Raw genomic sequence first — 27,083 nt, forward strand, 5'->3', positions numbered from 1 at the left:
AAAATGCACGCGCACGCACGCACGCACGCACACACACACACACACACACACACACACACACACACACACACACACACACACACACACACACACACACACACACACACACACACACACACACACAGCGAAATTCAAATATAGAACGTCTGGTGGAAGTATCAGCGAACATCTTACCACTTAGCTAAGGGAGTCACACTTATTTCATTCTTGATGACATGACAAACTCAGGCAAACTTTTTGTTTCCATGAAAACACGTAATATTACGTCAGATCTGTCTTACTCAAACGAAACTCTCGTATACAGTCGATTCTCACTGCAAATAAACACCTATAAAAAACCCATTCATAATTCCCCCCCCCCCCTCCCCAATTCTATACTAAAAGAAATTCAGTGACAACAAACTGTCCACTGGAACAAAATCTCTCCGTGATTCCTCAGTCTAAATTATGAGTAAGCAAGGTTACAATGGCCGACGCGTTAAACATTATATTTCTAAATTGGATGTGAAGACATGAAATAGTATTCTGCATGTTAATAATATATATAATTAAGTCCATATGAGAGTACATACCGCATTGTTTGACAGGTAACTGTCATCCCACATAATTAAACGGAATTCATGTTTTGTGAAATTTGTGTGTGTGTGTGTGTGTGTGTGTGTGTGTGTGTGTGTGTGTGTGTGTGTGTGTGTGTGTGTGTGTGTGTGTGTGTGTGTGTGTGTGTGTGTGTGTGTTGAAAGTTTTCAATTACCCTGTGATCCAATTTATTTTCTGTTCCCTGAATTAGAATCATTATCTCAAATTCAGGAAATTACAGATATAATTAAAAACATCCCCCCCCCAAAAGAAACCGTTTGTATTTAATTCCTTTTGTACTTAATTCCTACAAACATTCATTTTATTCTTTGTCTGATATCCTTTTATTTGTGAATTATGTGAAGCAAATCTCAACCCATCAATGCACAATAAAAACCTAAATCCAATTTTAAGAAGAAGGGTTTTCCTGTGTGTGCTCCTATATTTCCGTTTTTCTTAATACTACACAGTTTATGGGTTTAAGGGAGCTGTACAGGAAATGGGAAGTGATCACCGGGATTCAATGTACGTCGGAGTCTCTGTTAGCTTCTTTTGTAACATACCTTAGCATTAATGAGGAGAAAAAGATCCACAAAAGAAAGCCTTTGTTAGACGGAAAGCTTTCGCATTTCTAGAAGGAACTTCTCTAATAGTGTCTTAACAACAGATGATGATTAATTGACTGTTCCTCTTCCTTCCTTGTGTCATCCGATGGGGGAAGGGGGGAGAGACGCAACTTCCTGTGCGTTCACGTTTAGTGAAAATATAAAATAACACCGTAGCTAATTATGAAGTTCTTTCGACGCATCTACCATCTTTTAATTACCGTTTCAGCACAAGTCATATGCCGATGTACTTTTCCTCGGCGCTTTGTGGGATTCTGTATCTCCGCTTCCAACTGCAGATCTCTGTTTCCTTAGCAACGTAGCCTGGTTGTCGTGTGTGCGCACGCGACAACCGCAGAACACAGGGAAGGGAAATATCGAGCGTCATTCAAGCGAGTCCGTGAGCCACTCATTGAGCCTCTATCCTCCTACGTCACCTAGCAAAGGGTGATGCTGTGACCTACGTGCGATCTCTGTTGGCTGTTTGGGGTTGCTCTACCGTTGGCCCTGTGGCGGAAACGGCACAGCATCTTTAAGTACAGCTTGTTGCAGTGTGAGTCAGTACTTGCGTAATGACTTTTACCTGATTTTTCTTGTGCCTTGAAAGATAAAAAGAGTACTTTGGGGGCAAAACTAAAACAGCGGTGAAGAGAATCTCTGTGCGTGCGTGCGTGTGTGTTTTTTTCTCTCCGAACGATTGTTTCTTTGTATTCCCGCTCTTCTTTAACTGTCATAAGCTACGTATAAGGAAATATCAAAGAGAAAAGGGGCAAAAAAAATGCAAAGTTGCTGGAATATTAAGCTGTAAGAACAGGATTTCAGTGAGTGAACGGAGTAGATGACGGAAGACCTGCGCTCAGCATCTTTAGCTGACAACCAGGATGAAAGAAGCCGAATGCAGCGTCCATGGAGATGCAGCTTCTGTGGCCATTACAGGCTTGGTCTACAACCACCTGTATCTCAGCTGCACTGGTAGCTGTGTGGGATTGATTTAAAAGAAACGGTAAGTTTTTTCTAAAAGCGTTTTCTATTAATTCGTTATTGTAATATGGCTACCGGAATAATGAGGATGTTTGGAAAAAGGCTGCCGTAGACAATACTAAAATATGAAAACCTCCTATTCTTCCCTCTCTCCCCCCTATGGTTGATGAATCGGCACTGCCTAGACGTAAAATACGTTTTCGACTAATACAACGCATCTGGATGAAAGGTCATCGACGACATTACGCTGCAAAACTCCTTTACTTGTTGCTCCCTCAAGCAAAATGGCGATCTTGAAGAAAGTGAACCTAATAAACTAAAGATATTTCTCAAGAAAAGCCTCTTGACAGCAGACGTCTTTGAGAAGCGTCCAAATATACGAGAGCCAGGTTTGTGGACATTTCTTCAAGATTTCAGTATAGTAGACAGCCCGGTAGTTCTACGCTATTCCACATTTGCAACAAAAAGAATAATACTGCCTGTATTTACCATCATATCGTCCAATACCCGACACGTTTATGAGATGTTTTCTGCAACTGCAATATAACTATAATAGCCAATCGTTCAAGATGGGCATTTGGAAAGCGATGTAAACACAAAAAGTAATCTCTGCTTCTAGATGCTAATTTCCGCCAAGAAAAACAGAAAATAAGAAAACAACACACACACACACACACACACACACACACACACACACACACACACACACACACACACACACACACACACACACACACACACACACACACATCATTTCATGTGTTTAGAAGACAACATGGCTTTATTTTCCGTATTCAAAAACAGTGCTCTCAATTCCACTCCACTCTCTTTTCTATTCTTTCTATTATTATAATTTGCTTTCAGTGCACCTTCTTTATGTAATTTACCAACCCCTTAAAAATGCGATCTTGTATAAATTTCTATTTTAGCGTGAGTTTAGAAACTCAGTACAAAAAATGGAACGTATATCGACATTTATGATCAATATTTTCACAAATTTGAAAGGTTCACATCTATAATAGACCTCTTAGCTATAAAAAAATACGAACTATATGGCACAGATTGATCACTGAATACTTAAAAATAAAAGCCGTGTTAAAGGTTAAGTCTATAAGTTGCATTTGAACCTAAAAAAAAAAAAACATAATGATTCCATAGTAAACCAAGTAAATAAATAGAGAGACTAATAAAGTAAAGAAGGTTGAACTATCCTCATGCATACTCTTGACGGCCTCACCACCAAGGTCATAGGTGTCGATCTTAATGCAGTTGATTAGAATAATGAAGAGGCAAGTAAGGCAAGCATACTGTCTATGATAATTGTATGAGTTTCCATTCGGTTTGTCTCTTTCGATTTTTCATAAGGAAAAGATCTCCATCACGCAATTCAGCTTCAGTGGCAAAGCTCACATAGCGGTTCCTTCTTTCCTAGATGAAATTCGAATTAAGGTGTTTCCAACGGAAGGACAAATGAATAATATTGTCCAATGGTCTTATTCATGGACGTGGAAATTGAAACTAGACTGTGCGAAAACGCAACTGGCCCACCTAACTAAAGGATGCCTAATGATGTACCAAAGCAACCGCTTACAAAGCAGCCTGTAACGCTATGATATTAGCAAACGTTATCTGCCCATTATATCCATTGAATCGAATAATCTAGATATCAGTTCAATCAACGGTGGTTATAGTGGTCATCGTTAAATAAATCTCCTTGATGCTAAGTATTATGGATATTTATTTAATTCTGTAGCGTATAATATCGTATTATTTAGTTAAAATTTGGTAATAAACTGGGTTGAGAGCAATAAAATTAACCGAACTTGACAAGTTTTTAAAAACATATGCTATAAAGTGTCTTCTATATTTACTATTCATGAGTACATTGTACTGTGAAACTAGTTTTAAGAAAAGATTTATTGATAGTATACCACCCAAATGCACGTATGCATGAATGCACCAATAACCTTATAAAACACCTATTCAGATTGAAAATACCAGTTCTAGAATCTTGTCTCGGATAACTGCGCTCGCATGTTTTTGTTTCTCATGCAGAAAACAACGTCATACTTGCAAGTGAAAATATCATGAAGAATTAACAATTACCGATACAAATAATACTACCATTTACTGATAACAATATCCTGATGACCAAGACATATACTGAACAGCACAACAAGGGCTATGATGGAGCACTTCTTTCAGACATCAGAATTGCTGTGAGAGAGTGAAAATAAGCTTCCAAATACCAATGATACAAAAGAACGATCCTATTTATACTTAATAAATTTATTTTATCTCCAATCTCCATATATTGCACAAATTAAATGCGAGTGATATATAAAAATGTATATTCCCATCGATTTGAGGAGAGATAGTTTTTGTCAAATTGGAGGAACACACACACACACACACACACACACACACACACACACACACACACACACACACACACACACACACACACACACACACACACACACACACACACACACACACACACAATGTTTTAACAGAGTACAAATGAAAGTTTCCCCCTGTGACGAGAAGTACTATCAAGAAGGTACTCTTAGTGCAATGGGAGATTCGAACCATATATTTTCTATCAAGAACTACGAGCTTTTTGAGTAAGTTATGGGCTATTCTGAAACAGAAGGTTTTTTCTTTTGCTTTCCATATTTAAAAAATGCTATTACTATAGTCATATTTCTGTTAAATGCTGGTAATCAATGAATCTACAAGCAGAAGTGTTGTGAAGATTGCTGAACTTTTGCACAACTTTGTTAATTAAAAGAGATTTATCTGATATATATCATTAATGTTTATGTTTGTGATCTACTGATAAATCGCTCTTGAAACCCGTTTCATAGCAAATTTGTATCAATAAATAATAAATATAGAAACAGTTGTCGGAATGACTTTTAAAACTTGTCAAGTTCCGTTCATTTTTTGTTGAGATTAATGAAGTTATTACCAAAATGTTACACTATAATAATACAATACGAAAGTATATTCATTCGTGATTACTCTTAGCGTTGACATTTGTAGGTGATAAGATATTTATCGTAGAATTATTAATTACTTGTGTATAATCTAAAGGTTATTGTTTTTAATGATTAGCCCTTGTTAAGTCGTTGGTATATTATACGTTCAGTATACATGTATAATGAATTTTTTATTTAACTTCCTAACCATGGGTGGTTGTAATTAATCATAGTGGATATTAGTACCGAGGTTAGGCTAAAGAATTTTTTCTATTCTTTATCAATTTTATATTTTTTGGTATTTTTATTTTATTTTTACTCAGTCTGGAAACCCTGTTCAAAAGACCAAACATGGAACTTTTATAAGCCGCTTTCGCCCTCCTATAAGCTAAGCAGTGGTCTGACAACTGGTGATGATATTCAGATGAACTAAGTTATAGCCGTCGAAAGGTTTGAATGATCCTTATCTTTCTTGACTTTTCGTAATTGTGAAATTACTTCACATCGCAATAATACAGTCCTATCTCACTACAGTGAAATTGTAGGGACACACGAGTAGTCCCTTATAGTGCACTAATTCTGCTTCACCCCAACTCTTCCGGTGAGCCATTTTTTTGTCTTTTCTTTCGTTCTCTGCCAAGTTAATTTAGGCCATCCCCTTTTCCTTTTTTCCTTCTGAGATTCATGTTTAAGCCACCTCTAGGAATCACTCTGCTGTTCATTCTCAGGGTGTGTCCAATTCCATTTCCATCTGCGTTTTTTTTTTTAATTCACCCCTGATACGTTTTTGCTCAGTCAGATTATATAAGTCATTGTTTGTTATACGTTGGACAAAAAAAATATATATTTTTTAAATATTTTACGCCTACACTTTGTTTGAAAGCTATTCAACTCAGCTTCCTATTGTGGATCATTTTCCATCTCACTGATTCATATAATAATATGAAATTAACATTGTTACTGAAGGAGTTTGTTTCGGTTTTATTACAACATTTGGATAATTTCCATATATTATTTAATTTTTTAGCTTTTGTCAATATTTGCATTATATCCCTGTGAGTTCTGCCTTCAGTATCAACATTAGCTCCCAAGTATGTAAAATTCTTAACTTCTTCTACTGCATATTGATCAATTTTTGTTTCTTTGTGGTATGTTCTGTTCAATATAAGAATATTTGTTTTAATTATGTTTATTTTAAGACCAAAATTTTCACCTATTTTATTCAAGGTTTGCGAGTTTGCTTGTACGTTGGTGTATTTTGATGATATCAAGACTATGCATAATATAGACCTTCCAACTCGATACAGGATCTCATTTCATGCCTCTTCTTACGTCCGTAACTTTTCTCATACTCCAGTCAAGGCCACATTAAACAGTAAATTAAACATTGCACAACCCTATCTCACACTGGTCTGAGATTTTTTCAAACTCGTTCTGATATTGTTTGCTGTGTAATCATACAACTTTTATTTCCTTTATACATTTATTTTATTATTCTCACAATTGTTACGCAGTAGCATACAAATAACTGTATTTGTATGCTACAAAAATATCCGTTTCTATGAAAAAGTAGCTGTTTTTGCATATTTGATCTTATTAAGAAGAAGCCAGAGATTTCTTATAATTTCATTTAAATTAATTTTCTTTATTTCAAATGATTATTCTGATCAACAGACATAAAAATAAAAATATATATCATATTATAGATTTTGTTAAATAAGGCAAAAACCATCCAAGACCTGTGCAATCACTTATAACTAATACACCATAAGAGCAACATTACTAAAAATAAAGTTCATTCATACTGATGTCGAGCTTCAATCTTCAGTGCTTTTTAATTTCACCTTTTTAGCTCTGCATTAGTAAAACGTTAGTGAACTGTGGAATCATTATGTACAAAAGGTCTCTCAATATACGGATGTTTGCTGGGTTTTAGGACCTAGATATAGACTGGGCCATTCTCAATATGGGCTTCAGTTGCTCTTATAAATGGTTGAACGATTTCATTCCATTTCTCTTACAATCTGCTTAAAACTATATCGTTGAAATAGCGGTTAGATTCATGGAACCTAATCAAAGCTAAGTGGTCCTTTCCGACTGCAAGTGATAACAAACGACTTCAATTGTCTTCTAGCTTACTAGAATATTGGCTAAAATATAATATAAAATATTTTAATACATTAACAGATGGCGGATGCCAAGTGCCTTGATTATGCACTTGGCATCCGCCAAGTGCCTAATCAAGGGTCAAATTTTCTTAGGGTCAAATCGAAAAGGAATGCAGAATAGTCGGCACATGAGTGTGAAGTGAATACTTCTTATATCATTTCTCAACAGACATAAACTTTATCCAGTTTTCTTTCATCTAATTATAAATATCATAATCCATTTCTTTTGCTTTTCAGAACTCTCTCACACAAAGTATTCAGACTACTTCGTGCGAGAATAGACTATTCAGAATACTCTACACTTTCTTTACAAGCCAAGCTGGTTAATAGCAATATCACTTTCGCAGTAAAGTTTTGTCAACTACTTGCCTAATAAACCATCGTTCATTCTTCTTTATTTCACTCACTTGAACCACCTTTGCCTACTGTGAGTAAGAGAGATTAACTATCAATAAAAATAAAATGAAATCAACCCATTTCACTGAAGTCAATCTTGGATCTTCAGAGAGAATTCAAACGAAATTTCGTTAGGTTCTGGCTGTAATAAATGACTCTGTCCTCAGAAGCAAAAAACGAATAATAACGTTTTTTGTCTTTTCATGGTTTTTGAAATTACCGTATCGAAACAGGTATTTGATTATTTCCATATTAACTTCATCATTGCAACAATTAAACTTAGAGGAATTTTTGTTCTTAATTTTGTCAAAAAAAAAACTGGCCCATTTGAAACCAAAAATTGAACGATCAATTTTGGTAGAATATCTGCTTGCTAATTGTCATTAGATTCCATCCAATCATAACGGAATTTAAACAAAAAAACAACAAAAAAATAAACATCATTCAGTTGCTTAAGAAATTTTCATAAAGTTACCAAATACAGCGCTTCAATTAAACCCGTTCGGTTATACGAGATAAATACTACATTTTAGCGAAACACACGTGTGATTCAATTTGATTTCGGTTTATAAACAAAGATAAGAACTGTTTACGATATGAAATTCATGGAGCTTAAGAACCAAATTCTGATATTAAATGGTATAAATGCTTCTCACAAAACGTATTTCGTAAAATTTCGATGTCTTATCAATGGTTGTACTGTTTAGAATACATTTCAGTTATTAGTCCATTGCAGAATAAAAATATGCTTTGTGTGAATGTCGTTTATAATCTAATATCAGAATTTGTACAGTTTGGGCAAATTTGGATGAATCAGAAGAAACTCTTTTCTTTTTGATTATATAGCTTTCAATCTTCGTCTAAATATTTTCAAAAATTAATTTGTGTTTACTGAACAATAAATAGAAATTGGCTATTAGAAATCCAATTGCAACTATTGTAAGTAAATGATATATAAATTTTGCTTTTTTTTCAGAGTTGCCAATTTTACTGGAATCTTTGAAAACTTCAATGTAAACGTTAACGTTTTGATTAACGCCAACTTAATCCGATGGCGACCACACGCACAACATTATGGAACCCTCAAGACAGCTGTGTATCTTAAAATATTTTGATTAATTCTGAAAATACACAGTTTGATATGACACGAGGAACTTGTAATTATTTGGCATCGTCTGTGACTTAATTGATCTCGGAGTTTGGTCGTAAACAAACACAGTGGTTCCCTTCACATCTGACCTTCTCAAAATGACCCTCATAACTCGAACTCATTTCCGGGGAACGAATAAATATAGTGAAGCGGACAGAGAGAGAGAGAGAGAGATTTCAAATCTGTTTCAATTTCCTTTAACTAAATACTTGGAAATATTTATGCGCAGAAAGATTATATTCGATCTTCTACATTCTCTCTCTCTCTCTCTTTCTCTCATGTATGAATTTAACAGTTGTAGTTCTAAAAGGTAAAACTTTAAAGTCAGCTTAATCTTAATTAACATTATCATCTATAGTTTTAATTCGTAGTTTACATTTTTTTTCTCCTTCGGCACTTTCAAAACTGCCCAAAGTACTCTCATCTTCGTAATAGTAATTTAGTCTAATATATGTGTAGTAGATAATCCCATATCTGTTCCAGGTTATGCGTTATGGGACTTTATTATCTTCTACACATGTGTGGACAGACTTATGTGTTCGTCGAACATGTTGTTTATTATTTTAACGGTATAATAGAACACAGAAACTAAGTAAATAATTGATTTATTAACTTGATGCTGATATTTCGCTGGTATTATAACCAGCATCTTCAGAGCACAAAAACACTGTTTGTCACAATACGCGAGACTAAAACAACATGGTGTACATTAACAAAATTGTAGCAGCAACACAAAGACTAGAGTCCTGATTTTGGCGCCCTCTATCTGAAAAAAAAAAAAAAAAAAAAAAAAAAAACGCTATCATATATTGCTAGAGTCCTAGCAATATATGATAGCGTTAGTCCTAGAAAAGTGCTAGAAAAACTAGCACTTTTCTAGGACTCTAGCAATATATGATAGCGTTTTTTTTTTTTTTTTTTTTTTTTTTTTCAGATAGAGGGCGCCAAAATCAGGACTCTAGTCTTTGTGTTGCTGCTACAATTTTGTTAATGTACACCATGTTGTTTTAGTCTCGCGTATTGTGACAAACAGTGTTTTTGTGCTCTGAAGATGCTGGTTATAATACCAGCGAAATATCAGCATCAAGTTAATAAATCAATTATTTACTTAGTTTCTGTGTTCTATTATACCGTTAAAATAATAAACAACAATATCTTCTACACAATTTAGACCAAAGCCTGCTTTCCACAGAATTTGATTCTTGTTGAAACCGTGGTTTAGATTTCAAATTCAAGAAATGAAGATCATGAAGTTCATTTTACCTTAACCTTGACAAAAATTCTTTCATTGTTTTTCTTATGTTGTGATTTGTGCATATTTCGTCTTATTAATTTTTGCATTAGTCTATATTTTGCAAAAATTGAAAAGCATTTATTTCTCTAAATAAAATTTTCGCAGACTTCTGTTAATATAATATATATATATATATATATATATATATATATATATATATATATATATATATATAAATTTTGATGCATGCACGCACGCACACACATACACATACTGAATAATACATCTTGCGTGCATACCCACTATCATATTATCCATCCTGCAAACCGTGAGTTTAAATCCAACAATGACACGAATATGATGAACATACTTCCTTGCTTTCGGAGGCCTGAAATAGTTTAAAAAGTTCCATGTTGGGAGTGTAGATAACAGCAGGATTATTCCCATGTGTGCAAATTAATGTATTTATTAAACGAGATATAAGAAATGGTGTTTGACAATTTATTATTTTTTATAATAAAAACAAAGTAAAAGTAAATCGAAAAAGTAAATAATATATATCTACTGAAGAGCCAGTTTATTTACTTTTATCAATGATATTGATCAAGAGCTTCACTGGTGTGACGTTATTTTTCAACTGTCAGTCAGTTTACTCAGTAGGAGGTTAAATATTTCTGGACGATCAGACAAGCCTTCAATTTGTTCTTTCGATATTGCATTTTTTTATTTTCTTCTGCAGTGAAACTATGAAATATTTCGACATCTCTTCTTGTTTGTGTGATGTCCATATTTGCTTCTATATTTCAATAAATGATCAAAAATAATTGCATTACAAACCCATAATTGTTATTTTTTCTTGGATTCCTTGTGGATAATCCGTGTACGTAATAATAATAATAAGAAGAAGAAGAAGAAGAGGAAGAAGAATATGCTAACGAATCTATATTCTTAATACTGGGGATAGGTTTTAGCTTTTTCCATCAAAAGCATTTGTTGAGTCTGTTTCATTGATTATTTAGGCAAGCATAAAGAATCCCGAAGGGAATTTCCCCGAATCTATCTGCCCCGCAGCACACTGCTCGGAGCTTCATATCAGAGTGAAAGTGTAAGAAATCGAAGTTGTAAAAATCTGATCAAAATTGCTGTAGGCAGTTAAGCGAGGCCGTTTGCGAAGTCCAAGAAAAATATTAAATGGAGTTGTTAGAGTTTAGAATAAACGTCAAACTTCAAAATTAAATTCCATAAACTTCTGGTGCCAAAATGATTTCTAATATCGTATCTGCCTAAAGTAAAACTTTCAGTCTAAGTGACATACAAACGTGTTATCACTCTTAAAACAGGGGGAAAATGTATACCAAGCAATTGTTTTCTGAAATGAAGTTAATCAGATCCAGGAAATGATAAGCTAGTTTGAAAATGATTTACAAATGGCATTGTTCATGGGATGCCACCTTAAGTTTATCAGCATCAGACATTTTTAAGGTAATAATTCTAATGATTTTCAATCCCTTGAGTAATCTCTCTACATTATAAAAAATAACGGTTTGTTTGTTGACTAAGACGACATGGCGTTATGCTTCTATATTCCGAGAACAGCAGCAGTAGTTCTCTATGCATATATACCAGGTAGAAGAGGATGCTACGAACTAAGCAACTCGCCGAAGCAGTTAAGTGTCAAGGTTAACAAGAACCGAAAGCTTTACTGATAACGTTGTATCATCTTGGCGTGCAATGCATCGTGCTTTTATATTCTTAAACGAGATTACCCTTACTAAGACATATGCACAAGTCTAACTGTCCTGTTTTATGAAGTCCACTTTCAATTATGCTTAGAAGTTCCGACTTTTTATTCCTAAAAAAAAACCCTATCAGGTAACACAACTACCATTCATCCCATTCTTCCAAATGGCCTATCAATTTTTCGTCCACCAAATGGCATTTAAGCACTCATTTATTCAGTGTCAGCGAATGTCTAATCTGGATTCTTCTTTCTAAGATTTGACTCGTATCTCTCTTATCCTATTAAGTATCTTATTGTGTATATTAGTCCTTAAGTTCTGCAAGATCATTATAAACAGTTCATCACTGGATTAATCAATGAAGATTTTATCCTATGAAATTACTCAAACAATACAGTCATCTTCCTTAGTGAATGGGTTCAATTCCATAGATTCAACTGGCAGAATATTTTCTACCAACTATGGTTAGTGCACACCATAAATATAAAGAAGCTGTGCAGATTCCCATAGGTCAATTAGAATTCACGATACCAGTTGATTGGAAAAACCTTTCGAATTCCATCTAGAAAACAAAGAACCGTTTAAGATTTCCAACTGAAGGTCACCAACTGGTTCTAAATAAGGATGTTGAAGATGTTTTCTGCTCGGAAACTCGGGTTTCTTTTCTTTCAAATAAGACTACCTGGGAATATACACAACTGACAAGCATAGTAGACAGCATTAATCGTCCTGTTAGTGCATTAATTAGGATTCTATATAGCCAGATAACTTTTCCATGGTGGGCCATGGGCATAACACGTTCATGAGAAGATGAGATGATATTTTAGGCTTGTAAATACCATGACATTAAAATATACAATAAAAATAATTCTTATAATTATAATATTCTAAATCAATTTCTAAAATATCACGTTTCTTAGAAAAAAATAAACAATATATATTTTTTTATGAAAAAGTTCATTAAATTATATTTAAGTTTTATATTTAACATATTTTTTCATAATCATTGCTTATTGTTTGTGAATGTACAGAAACGAACCACTTTTTCTCCGCTTTGTACATATGTACGTATTATGGTAAAAATTGAATCATCTTCGTCAGTTTTTATGGTCCACAGTGGTCTTCGGTTTCTTTAAATATACTTTTGATGATCAAATAATTAAAAAAAAGATGAGTCATTTCTACCTGTAGTATACTGTTTTACATTTCGAAAAGATCTCCCTAACGGCTAAAAATTTAATTGCAAACAATGCAGTGTTGTGTTTATGCCTTGTATATTGCATATGGAATTTATACAGTTAGTTCAAATGTTGTGCAAACTGCTGCTTAGTCTTCATTTTTTATTAATTTTAATGATATTGCCTAATATATCTTACAGTATCTCCAAAAGTTTAGATTGTTTTGGAGTAATGACTAAAACGGCCTCGTCTACTCCTTATAAGGGAATAAAAGACGTTAGCTGATTTTTTTTTCGATGCCTTAGGATTAATAGAACCCTAAAGTAAAATAAAACCTTAAACTAGGAATAAAGAACAGCTTTGAAATCTATGGATTACATTGTGCTAGTCTCGACACAGGTAAGATATTCCTGTTTGTTTTCAGTGGGAAATACAGTAAAATGATAGTAATAATAATTCCTAGTTTCGGGAATTATTTTCCCTGTATAAAGAGTACAGATATATTTTTAAATATTATTGACTTACTCAAAAACATTTCGAGTTTTAAAAAAAAAAAAACTTTCGGACCACTTCTTGCAGTCCACTACAATGTTGAAGATTACGAATAGCAAAAACATTGTTCCTATGGGCAACCACACTTGACAAAATACGTACGTAGAAAAACTCTGACAATACAATAAATCCATGTCAGATCACGTTAAGACATCCACTTGAGAAATAACCGAAGGATGGCATGTATCATACAAAAGATTTCAAACAACGGACATCACAGAAGTTTTTGTCTGCTCACATAAATACACACACACACACAAACATTATTGATTTGCTTTATAATAATAATCGTCTTCCCTTTTCTCTATATTAAGGAAAACTGTAAGAATTTCACAGTATAACAGATCGCTTAATTGATTTTTTTATTGGCAAACAGTCGATTTTAAGATTCTTTGATAGGATAAGATTGTGATATCTGTGATAGGCGAATATTCAAGAACATCCAAGTTGGATATTTTGAGAATCCCTATTTAAGATCGACTACTAATCCGACCTTTGATTACTATTTAAATTATAAAATTCACTAGGATCTGTTATTACACGTGTAAAGACAGGAAGATGAACTTATTGTTTCGAAAAGTATTTTAATGAATGAATAACAAAGGTTTATTGTTATACCTAATATTTACATAATACAATTAAACCATATTATTATATTTTCTATTAAAATAAAAATTCATCACAGAATGCTTACATTCGTTTCTTCCATTGCACATAACAATATTGATATGAATAACAATGTGTTAGTAGAAGTCGCTAATATTTATTAAATACATATTTTCCAATGTTTGTCATATAAGAATATGTTTGCAGGTGTAACTAAGATACATAATGCTTAATAATAATAATAATAATAATAATAATAATAATAATAATAGTTTGTAACAGATGGTTACATATTTGATTAAATCAGTATTAACATATGCAATTTTTAGTGGACATATTATGAAAGTGCCGGAGTAATTTTTTCTCTCTTTTTTCAGAAATAAATATGCCTATTCATTAGAGTAAGTTCTGTATATTTAAGTCAGGTTTCATTTTAGCTTTAATAATTGACAATTTTACCTGCAGAAGAGAAATAGATTTCGAAATATGACTAGTTTAGTATGAGGCATTATTTATTACTAGTTATTGAGTACATCGTTACAAAGCGCCCTCTTTAGTACACATTGATGATAAGTGACTTAAATCATATTTGTTCAATAGATCTGGGACGCAGAAATGCCTCGTTTATTTACCATATCAATTAGTTGAATTACTTATGTGTGCTGTATTCTGAGGTCTGATTAGGTATGGAACGGTTATTGTAGTCTGATATTTTCTAAAAATGTGATATCTTGTATGATATTGAATGAATTTTTTTCCATGCTTAATTATAAGTCTTGTCTTATGAGGATTATATGTTGATATTCTTGCATGAAAGTCTACTAAGAAGTTCACCACATAGTCTTCCGCTAATGAAAATCTTCAATATATTTTAACTTCGTTTTAGGAAGGTTGCAGGATTGAGTGTCTAATGTATAACGCAAGTAAAGAATTATATGTTCAATGGATCACTGTTGTGTTGAAAAGGGCAAGCAGTTCAACCCACTGCGCTATCACCATGGCAATCGGATAAAATTTCTCAGCTGTACAAATGATTGACAATGCGATTTCATTTAGAAACCAGATCACACTTAATGTAATCGCATGACTGCATTTAGCGGGAGCTGCTTTCTTTGGTGTGGAGGCTTGCTGGCATATACGTTCTCTAGTCAACAAGGTGTGGGTTCGAATCGTACCGTTCACATGTGAATGTCCTTAAGTATTCAAGGAGCTTCATTGCTCATGTAAAATTACTCTTGTTATTGGAAGCCTAAAGTGGCATAAAATGTTTTATGATTAGCCTCTAGAGGAGGAGGAGAACTAGATTATGATTAAGACGAAATTCATATTTTAAATATATTCTGATTGGTTAATTAATCGGAACGGTTAATATGTTTATCGGAACGGTTAATCGGAACGGTTAATAAAGATGAACGGTTATCAGTTTTGTATCTAATGGAAAAAAACAAAAAATAAGTAAATTGAAATATAACTTAAGAGATTTATAATGGGACTTTGTATAATGGGAAAGAATGATATTTTAATAAGGATATTTTTTTCATCTTTAAATTGTGTTAAAACCTATAAATATAGGTTTTAACACAATTTAACACAAAAATAGATAATACAATACTAGAACAAGTAAACACTTTCAGATACTTGGGATGTGATCTATCATACGAAGAAGAAAAAGACATAGACACTAAAATATCAAACTTTGTCAAAGTAAATGGCATAATAAACAATGTATTTAAGCCATCCCTGGTACAAAAACACACTAGAATCAGACTATATAATGTCTTGTCAAAACCAACTCTACTATACGGAAGCGAAACATGGACCATGAAAAGGAAAGATGAAAAACGAATTCAAACAGCAGAAATGAAGTTCCTCAGAAAAACAGCTGGATATACCAAGTGGGACCACAAAACAAATGAAGAAATCTTACAATCCCTAAAAATCAAACCAATTAATTACTACATAAGACAGTATAAACAAAAATGGCTAGAACATTTAAATCGAATGGACAACAGCAGACTACCAAAAATATTATACAGATACAAAATAAGTGGAAAAAGAAGAATCGGAAGACCAAGAAAGAGATGGCATGAGACCGGAACAGGCCACATGGCCTATATTCCATGATAGGAGGAAGAAGAAGAAGAAGATTACTCTAATGTATAAATTAGCAAATGAATATCCTGCAAATTATAGCAGTACTAAATTATACAAAACTTGAACGAGTTGTCTCACAAGTTGTTGCTGCTGTATGCACTATACGGAGATAGCTCCCTCAAAGGTGGCTCAAGTTGTACTGTTTCACATTTGTTTTTCTTTTGTTGGTTTTAAAGTAGAATTTTATTCCATTTTAAGAAACTCATATGCACACGTATCCATGTACACATATATCTACTGTTTTCGTATCACGTAGCCAACCATTTGTACATTTGTACTAAAACAGCTAGATTTCTGAAAGTATGAATACAAATTATTAACTGTATTATTATTATTATTATTATTATTATTATTATTATTATTATTATTATTATTATCATTATTATTATTATTATTATTATTATTACGTGACATCTCCAGGGAGTCCAAGGACTCATCGTGGGAGGGCACTCTTCTACTGTATCTGTACTGTATCTCCTGGGTTGAATAGAAATATGTAGATCGTTATGGAGAGGGGAGAAAAACCTTTATGGATCAACCGGCATGCATTTTTTTTCCAGCATAATATTCGATTATCTTCATTTTGTTTCTCAGCTAAATGAATTCACGGAAGTAAATAGGTAAATAAAAATAAAAAAAAATCAAATTATATAAATGATTCGGGATTGGTAAACAATGACGACAGCGTCTCTTTCTATGAAACTTCAAAAATGAATAAAAGGGGAGGTTAATACCTTATTCAGAATATCGGTGGTGATGGAAATGTGTTGCTCGCAAGAAATCGCTTTACTTCGAAATCAAAGAAGAGTACTTTAAGTATCCAACTTGCCTAGCAATATCCATAACGTCATTCTTCTAGTATATACTATTGCTTCTGTATTAGATGTATACAGCCAGCCAGCCTAAGCAATATAATAAACATAGTTTTCAGTGATAACTCGAATCACTCCTTTTTTGTTTGCTAGAATATAATATACGTCATTCCGTGTTTAATACAAGAACAGAAATATAGCGCAGACGTGCTTAAGTGTGTGTATGAGAACTTCTCAATCAGTATTCGTGATAGCAAAGTAACGCTTATAGAAAGTTGCACCCTTATCGAAGATGAACCCTGCCATCTCCAAAGCAAATCGCTCACAGGTCGAAAAACTAATCGGTGAAGAATTTCGAAAATATCGTGGCATTCAAGAAAGTGCGAACGCCATAATACTAAGAGAAAGGTAAGAAAAGTATTAGACAACGTAAAATAATAGAGTAATATTTTACTCTATTATTTGACGTTGTTAGAGTAAAATGCCAAGAGATGTCATATAGTGAGTACTGAGAAAGGAGAAAATAAATTAATATTAGTAGGTTAGGTAGCGTTTGTTTAAAGATTATACTAAACCCAAGAACTTTGAATCAAGTTGATTGTGTTGGTTGTGCGTGCGTTCGTCTGATCTCTGGACTGTTTGCATGTTTTGTTGAATGACAAACTAAGATTCTAAAGTAAAAGATTTGCAAACCTGACTAACTCACCTTTAGATGAAACTATTTAAATGTTCCTCCTTCTATTATGACAAGAATCAAACTCAAGTCTTGGGAATCAAAGACGGTATGCTGAGGCGCTGGTACTTGTAGCAAAGGCATGGCGTGAAGATACAAACATATTCTTCCAAATAAACAAAATTTGATTTCAAATTTCTCGATTATTCGAATTTTTAATTGCGCATCGTTTATTTTATTTTAAATGTTCTAAATTTTAAAGCTAAATATTTTTGATTTATATATTCCTTGACCTTTCGTCGTATTTTTCCCAGAAATGTTTTTTTTTTTTTTTTGCAGTCGTCTTCAATCGACCACTTGATAACCCATTTCTGCTTATTTCACTTTACACGTTAATTAATATTAAAAATCTTTTAACATTTTCCCCCATTAGCTATATTTTTGTTACTTAATGTTATATAAAGATAAAAAGCATTGTGAATGTTTTCGAAGTCTACAATAACATCTTTTTTGCCAATACTCTTCTTTTTGAGTGTCTGACATTGTAAATGTCATTGTTAGTTTTACTCAGACGAACGGAAATGAATGTCGTTCAATATTTACCGTCTTCCTTAAAATCTCATCTGCTATTCTTTCCTTGATCTTTAGCGAATTAGTGTTTTGTTCTGTTAGTGTTATAGATCTACCATTTCAGTACCTCAAATCTACTTGTTTGTTTGTACTTAAACAAACTGAAGTTATTATATTTTTTCTGAAATGGAAAAAATTAAGTAGTTTACAACAGTTTTATTGTGTCATATTTAAATGGTATACTCGAAATTCTGAAACTGTTAAAATCTAATAAAGAAGAATGTATTTTTGAAGCACATCATTCTGGCTCAATATGTAATTCTGACTGTAGATGGATCTACTCGAACAGACATTTGAAGTAGGCGAACTGTTCCTGGATCTCGTTGCATTAGTAAAGGGAGAAAAAACTAGACAAACAACAATTAAATTACATTTTAGGTTCATTCTTCTGATAAGAAAGAAATTAGGTTGCTTTTAAGCTCTGATAACCGTGTATGCGACCATATTGACTAGAATGTACAATATTATACAGTACAACCTAGTGACCTAATTCCTGTCCTATAATCTGTCTAGAATAGACGAACAGAACTACCGGATGAGACGTTCTTCTGTTTTAGAAGCGGACGTGTGGCAGGAAATAGTTCAGCCTACTACGAAACTGCTCATATCAGAAGGTTCGGTAAATTTAAACCGGCTAACATGAGCTCTGAGGCGAAATAGATCACTTTTTAAGAACATGCGATCACTAAGAAGGTTGGTTTTGCCTCTGCCTACAGAGGTTTGCCTCTGTAGTCAGAGAGAGTCAGACATTCACCTTTTGTTTGCAAAGAACCTCACTTCGAATTCTGTATATAAGCAGAGGAACTTTTATAAGAACTTGTCCTTATAAACGTTTCTTGCATTCTAGTAAGAAAGGACTGTTTTTTAAATGGAAACTCAGTTTTTCATTCTGAAAAACTGAGTTTCCATTTGCAAACAGACAAACCAATGAAATTAGCAAATATCATGCGCTAATCTCGCATTATGCATATTATAATACACTAATCTCAATCCTAGTTGCAAAACAGGCTTGAGAATTTGTTAGAGGAGACAAGGGCGGACTGCTTCTGTTTTGATGATGAGGAATGAGGAATCTTTCATGAAAGTATAGCCAAACCTCTTCCCAACGGATAATAATTTAAGAAAAGGTCGACTTTAAAATGTCAAATGAATTATTAATGACAACCTGCATATTCCCGATGGGCATCGTTATGTTTAGTAACAAGGAAGTCACCATCTAGTATGCGAAGCTAAATTAACTTTTGTATAATGAAAGTAATACTTTAGAACTTTCGGGACTTAATTCACATAATCCAGGTTAAGAAAGGATCATATAGGATAACGACGATAATATTACCTCAAAATTTCTTTTCCTAATCTCACTCATACTGCGTTTGTTGAAAACTTTGTTTTCATTCTTATATAATAACTCACATGAGCATTCTTTAGGGTTGGGAAGGAGGGGACAAGTTACTATGATGTTGCAGTGTAGCAGTATTTAGAATTTCATTACAAAGAAATGCGTCTTATCATTCTAATTTCAGAATGAAATGACTACAGAATAAAGTCTCAAAGGATGAAGGATCCCGAGAAATAAGATACAGACCAACAATATAAGAAACTGAAGAATAGAAAAATATGCTTTTAAATAAGCGACATTCTAAATATATGAAAGATTTTACATACTTTTTATACATTTAATTCACCCTGCTGCCGAACAACTGAAGAATTTAACTCAGAGAGAGAGAGAGAGAGAGAGAGAGAGAGAGAGAGAGCAGAATGTTTTAGTTTCAAAAATTTATGCAGCACTATTTAATATTTTCTATTTTATTTAAAATACAAAGTATCTTAGCACACAAGGATAATTATTTTAAATGTACATCATTCCATTAAACCTCATACACTAATTATTGATTACGTTTTAGAAGTGTTTCGAATGTTTTCGATGGCTTACCGAATTAAAAAAACATTCAGTAATAGTTGCCTTGGTTTTGTAATACTAAGTTCCTTTTAATAAAAAGAAGTGAAAAACATTTTAAAGATCTTTTCTCCGTCATTTACAATTTACACATCAATCAATAATTTTCATTTGCGAAAAACATAACATTCAAACTTGAGACGGAGATGTAAGTATTCTGGATTTTTACGTGATCTCTCAGAGGAGCAACGACTTTCAAAAATAGTGACATGTGTGTCACGTCAGTGGAAGACTAGACCCTTCGGAGTTGATGCCTCAAGTATTGTTACAATATCGAAGTAACTCAAAATGGAGATTTAGTACTTCGTAAAACTTCCATCCTTTTTCTAACTTTTAAATATAAAGTTATATATATATTTATATATATATGTTTTTAAAGTGTATAAAATAAATATTTGTTATATTCTTATTAATGATATTATTCGTTGTTGTTTTTAAGCTCTTTCTTTATTCTTTCACAATAAATTCATAAAGTAATAATAAAATATCGTTGTTAGTACGACTGTTTGTCTTAAGGAGTTCTATTGAGTGGTCACGTGAGGATATGTACAGACATACTTAAGCACATGTGTTTTTTTTATGTAAGAAAAAGACTGATCTATAAGTACTTCCATTGAACAAGAAGTGGAAAATAGAAAAATAAAAGACGAAACGGTGTGCAGTAGATGTCGCTGTTGCCTTGTAAGGTTAAAAGAGCAAAAATACCGTTCACAATTTTTCCATGACGTCTTCATGTGTCTAATAAAAACAAGCAAGTTTAAAAGTGCGCCTTCTATATAAGCAGACCTTGGTTAAAATAGGTAAAGGTGCATCTCATATATACTAAGGGTCTTTGTTCACATCGGAAGTTTTATTGGAATACTATTTTTATCTTGAAGCACTGAATCTTTTGAGATCCCTTCGTGTGCTGGTTTGTCTCGTGTTACGCCACCCCCCCTAGGAGACTCAAGACAAAATAAACACATCACTCTCCATGACTGCTTCCTTAGCACTTTCTTTACCACATCAGCCTTCTTAATGTAAATATACTCTAACACTTGAGGAAGTCGTGGAATCTGTGTCGTCTTTCCTGTGCAGAGAAAAAAAAAATGGAAATTATAGCAGTACTGGTTTCCATAGAAACGAGAAGTGGCCACTTGAAAAATGTTTGTAGAAAGTTAAAGTCCCATTAACCCTAACACGAGAGATTTAACAGTTAGTGTTCTCAAAGATCATTAAATTAAAAGAATTAAATGGGTTAAAAAAATGCGCATATATTTAACAAGTCCCAAATCAGTTTGATATATCTGTTTTCCTATTATTTCGTACTATAATTGCTTTTAGTTTGTATCCAAGCATCGGATTTCACGTTTAGATAATGATCAGAGAGAACCATTATAACAATATTGTATAGTATTTTGTAAATAAATTATTAAAATATATAATTTTGTATCCATAAATTTATCGGATTTTTATTTATTTCATAAGATGGAAAGTTCTCTTATATTTTAGGATAATCCTCAAGTAATTGTAATCATAAACAGTAGAACGTCTTTTATTATATTCATAAAATACATGCAGCAGTATATTGTAATAACCTTCGGTTTTATAGACGTAATCTGAGCTTGTAAATATCGGGAGAGTCAACTCCGGATTAAATAGAAAAGTTTGAAGACTCACTAGGCTAGAAATAGAAGCCAATAACGTGTTCAAGCTATTATGTGTGCTCCTGATGAGTTAATAATGAAACAGATGGAATTAAGTGGAACAAAATAAGGATCTAGCTATCGATTACGAATATTGCAGAATAGGGAATTTAGAAAAAGAAAAGGAGAAATAGAGCAGTTAGAAAAATGGGTGCACGAGGAAGTTGTGCATTTTTCATTTGAGTTTTTTCGAATTCAATTGTATTATACCATTCGTAAGAATAGATAGTTTTCTTCACGTCCAAATAGCATTTTGATTTCAGTTCCTTTGTTATAAAAATCTGATACAAAAGTCCACTGTCTTCCACCCTCTTTTGCATCAAAACGATTTTCTGACACTGAAGAAAGTTTTTTTTTTTTTTTAATCTGTTGCCATCTTATTTCTCTAACTTAGTAGGATCTGGGGGGGGGGGGGAATCATCCGATCTCTGAGCTCATTTTAATCCTGATCATTCTAGTTAAAACGCATTGATTACTTTGTATGAGCTACGCTAATTGTAATGCAGATAAAGTTATCCAAACTCATCCTAAATAAAGGTTATTTCTAAAAATAGTGTCAAAATTCAATTAAGCTGGTAAAGTTTTTAACCAAGCCTATTTGACCTCCGCTCCAACCTTGAAACTTGTAAGGCGCGTTAACTTCACTCTTTATAACTATCATAATACAGCTATCACTCCCTAGAGAAGTCACGACGAAACAGTTAACAGTTATTCGTACTAATTTGTATTTGCGGCATATCTTGTTTTAAAAGATCTATTCTTGCAGGCGATAATAAATCCTTAACACCATCTTTATTAAATTCGCGGAAGCCTCTTACAAAACAACAATATATTGTTGCACGTGTTGCAGTCGGAAGTTCTGAATTTCCGTGTGACATTTCTCTAGGGCTTCTTAAGTGAAGCTGAGCTAAACTGTCTCAGACAAGAGTTAGCAGGATTTGTATCTCGGAAACGAAGGCTATCTTGCTTGAGGCAGGATAAAAGTCAGAAAAGTCATCCGGTGGACACCTAAATGACATATGTCTTTAGCTGTCTTGTCAGTAATAATCCACCAAACTTCGTATTTTACACTTTTCTTCTCGAAATACAGAATCTAAACTCACTACCAATACTTCCCGAAATAAGATCCACCCTGTATCAAACAATTTAACTTGTATACGTTATACCATTTAATAACTTTCGTATATTTTAAAACTCTTTAATGTTAGCTAAAGCACCGTATGATTTGACAAAATCTCTTTGCAATTACAACTGCGATTAAGATCTTGTTCCAGCAAACGAAAAACAAGAAAAAACTGCACAAAAGTTCTTCACCTGCTTTTCACGCTTTGTACACTCCAGTGGTAATGGCGCTAATGAAGGGAATTTAGTTTAGTTGGGTGAATAAGAACGAAATAATTAACCTTTTAATGATTGTTTTCAATTTCAGCGATGTATTATTCTTTTCTTGTTCATAACTTGAGACTGAGCTAATTCTATGAGCTAATTCACACAGAAACTTTGTCACAAGAGGACAAAAAAGCCGTTTATTTGGAAGTGGCAAAGGGAAAATTTTAAGGCGTCTGTGCTGTGTTTGTTATGAATCATTGTCTATTCATAAGGAAAAACAGACATTTCCAATTCTTCTGGGAGACTTTTATTCAATCCAAAAACACCCCTTCCCCTTACGTCTCAGACTGAATCTTTGCTTTATATGACTCCCACCCACCAAATGATGAAAACCTATCGTTCATTAGTAACATAAATGGGCAACGGCTAAATACTCATGTTAGCATCTCAGATACATAATTTTTGTAACCTTTACAATCCTCTGCTGCCCAAGTAGGTGTCGAAATCACACAGCATGGTAATAAAATGCATCTGCTGCCTAAAGATAGTCACAAATATCCATGCCTGTAGTGGGATTAGATCCTACCACCAATTGTTTGGACTAGAAAAACCTTACTCAATCAGGCCGGCTAACTTACCTAATCGTTTTTATTTATGTCATTTACTGCAACTAAGAAAGCATAAGCCAGAACATTCTATTAACCGTGGGTATTATTTGTTCGGTTATCTGGATTCGAATTATGGAAAATAACTGAATTGAGAAGGATGATATCCTTGTGCTTAACGAACGATAATTTCGAAAGATGTAAATTTGACTCGGGTCCAATCCTGATGCTCATTCCTTCAGTCTACGCAATCACGATTTGGCTATTTTACACAATGCGACGGTGAACATCCTAAATTTTTTTGCCGTTTTATTTCTCGAATAGAATTACAAATTATTACAATTTCAACGAAGGATTTTAAAAAAAGTCTTCGATGATGATTATTGTTTTTCACACAAGAAATTTAAGTATAAAATATAACACTCTTACATGTATAATTTGTTTCTTCGTTAACCTTTCATGGTAGATTGAACTGTAACCATTCATATTAATGAGAACTTCCTTCCCAACGGATCGGCTACTTGGAAAAACATTGAAAATAAAGAAATACAGCTTCAGTAAACATGACTACAAAGTCGATCTCTTTACCGCTTTAAGAATGGTTCATTATTTATGAATCCTTCAATATATTGAATGGATATCAGGATATTTCGAAGATGGATGACGTCCTTCACTCGTATGCTGTTTGGTAGACTCAAACATTAATAATACTTGGAATGAATAAATATTTTAAAATGATTTAGCCAATATGCTGATTCGATATTTGTATTAATAGTTCATTGTAAAGTGTAATCTACTTTTTTTTTACTTCTTTCTCATGATGTATTTATTCAAGTGTAGACTTCTGTAATGAGATGTTTATACTCTTCTTTCTGTTCCGGCAGATGTGAGATGTGGCGTTTATCCGAGCCATGAGGATGGACAGCAGAGCACACGACACTTCCCCAAAGTGTAGATCGTATAGTACTCGCCTCTCTATTCCGTCAGTACGTCGACTTCACGGATCTGTGCGGAAATGAATCTGGACGCTGAAAACCGAGTGGTGCTTAATGTCGGAGGAATCCGTCATGAAACTTATAAGGCGACTCTAAAGAAAATTCCAGCCACCAGGTTGTCTCGCCTTACAGAAGCCTTAGCGAACTACGATCCTGTGTTGAACGAGTACTTTTTTGATCGTCATCCAGGAGTTTTCGGTCAAGTCCTTAATTACTATCGCACAGGAAAGCTGCACTATCCTATTGATGTGTGTGGTCCGCTCTTCGAGGAAGAACTCGAGTTCTGGGGACTCGATGCCAATCAAGTGGAGCCATGTTGTTGGATGACGTACACTCAGCATCGTGACACCCAGGAAACGCTTGCGGTTCTCGATAGGCTTGATCTGGATACGGAAAAACCAAGTGACGAGGAAATCGCCATGAAGTTTGGGATGGAAGAAGAATATTTAGCGGGAACACTAAGCTGGTGGCAGAGGATTAAGCCTAAAATTTGGTCGCTGTTTGACGAACCATATTCTTCCACTGGAGCCAAGGTGAGATTTACATGCGTGGCAACAAGTTTTATTTTATTTTTCTCAGTTTATGTTCTATTTATTCATTCCCATCAAACAAATACATATGACGTCATTACTGTCGTCAATAAATCTTAATTACAACACAAATCTCGTTAAATTTATTGTAACATTTACAATAAATCAAGATTCGTAATCTTTGATAACATCGTTTGTATTATTGCCAAGTGTGTAATCAAAGTTGTTGCTCACATGTACTTGTTCTCTTTGCAATCATTTGGACATTTTATTCGTTTAAGATTAGATTATTAAATGAGGAGAGTCAGTATTAAGATAGAAAATAATTATAAAGAGAATTGCCACTGTTAGGCTTTTAACTACTTGAATTCTTTATTTATAATGCAAATTAAATTTCTCTCTTGTAGCTCATATAACGAACATGGATTCTGTACAGAAAGATGAATGCATAAAGTGTGTGGGGGGGATACACTGAAAATTAATAATACTGAGAATACAGACTTTTAAATAATTGTATAATTTTTAGAAGAAGTGGCATAAATTTGCGTAACAGTATATGTGAATTGTTAGTCAGAAACGGATGTTAAGATCATATTTTAGACATAACATAGCATATACAAATTTTTCTGCTAACCTCACTTTCCTTGTTGAAATATTTCAAAGGAAGGCTGGCAAAAGCCAGTATTTTTTTCAAAGCTTACCTTCCTGGTTGGAAGTTCTCTGTAGAGCAACTGTAGTAACTGCTATAGTGGTGAGCTTGGAAAGACCAAAGTTCTATTCTCTGATATCATGAAAGGAACGTATAAATGTTCCTGGGGGTAACGAGATGTTATGAGAGTTTTTTAGTTAAAAATTAGTTCGCCAGTCTCACACAACACTAGTGTGATTTTTCTTCCCTTCGTGACATGTGACCGAAGGACCTTTAGCTCTAAGCTTGACACGTTATATTCATCGATAAAATCATCCATTAGCAGCTCTTGTATATTAAGATAACATGAACTCTGTTCAGAAACGGAAGCATACGTTTCGGTTGATTTTTATCTTATCATATAACAGCGCCCTGATAAAAGGATGCGTTGTTTGTAGATATGAAAGACTTGAAACGAAAACAGTAACTTCTAAAATATGCCATTAGGTATTTTGCGAAAACTACTTCTATTTACTCTGATACTCCAGTAAACTTTGGTTGGAATTTTTATTAAAAATTGTGTTTATCTCAAATTAGACTTAAATCGGGCCATTTTAGCAGCAAAACTAAAAAAAAAAAAAAATAGATGAGGTAATACGAAGTTTCGTTTTGTATTTCTAATATTCCAACGTGTACTTTTTATTGCAATGTATAAATTTAAGAAATGGATTTAAAACATTCTATTTTAGTACGACATTAAGTATAATAATTTAACAGTTGAAGTAAATTGAATAAGTACATCGAAATTTGGACAAGAAAATACCAATTGAGAGTATCAAAAGAGGTTCTTAAAATCATTCTTGTTTTCTATTGCTCAAGTTACAAAGTTATACTTTTAAAGGTCATTAATCACTGC

General features: G+C 33.5%; 1 protein-coding gene across 2 annotated transcripts in view; it reads left to right on the top strand.

The window, feature by feature from the left end:
• Positions 1-1,753: 1,753 nt before the first annotated feature.
• LOC150107467 (potassium voltage-gated channel protein Shaw-like) overlaps positions 1,754-27,083 on the top strand; it is a 105,065-nt gene continuing 79,735 nt past the window's right edge. For both annotated transcript variants that reach the window (XM_090391316.1, XM_090391317.1), the window contains exons 1-2: positions 1,754-2,184; positions 24,899-25,542. In XM_090391316.1, the coding sequence (XP_090247442.1) occupies positions 25,030-25,542 (513 nt within the window). In that variant the 5' untranslated portion in view covers positions 1,754-2,184; positions 24,899-25,029. The remainder of the gene's footprint in view (positions 2,185-24,898; positions 25,543-27,083) is intronic.

The sequence above is a fragment of the Typopeltis vanoorti genome, chromosome 4 (assembly GCF_054136105.1).
Source record: "Typopeltis vanoorti isolate ZY-2024b chromosome 4, IOZ_Tvanoo_1.0, whole genome shotgun sequence".
Lineage (NCBI taxonomy): Eukaryota > Metazoa > Arthropoda > Arachnida > Uropygi > Thelyphonidae > Typopeltis > Typopeltis vanoorti.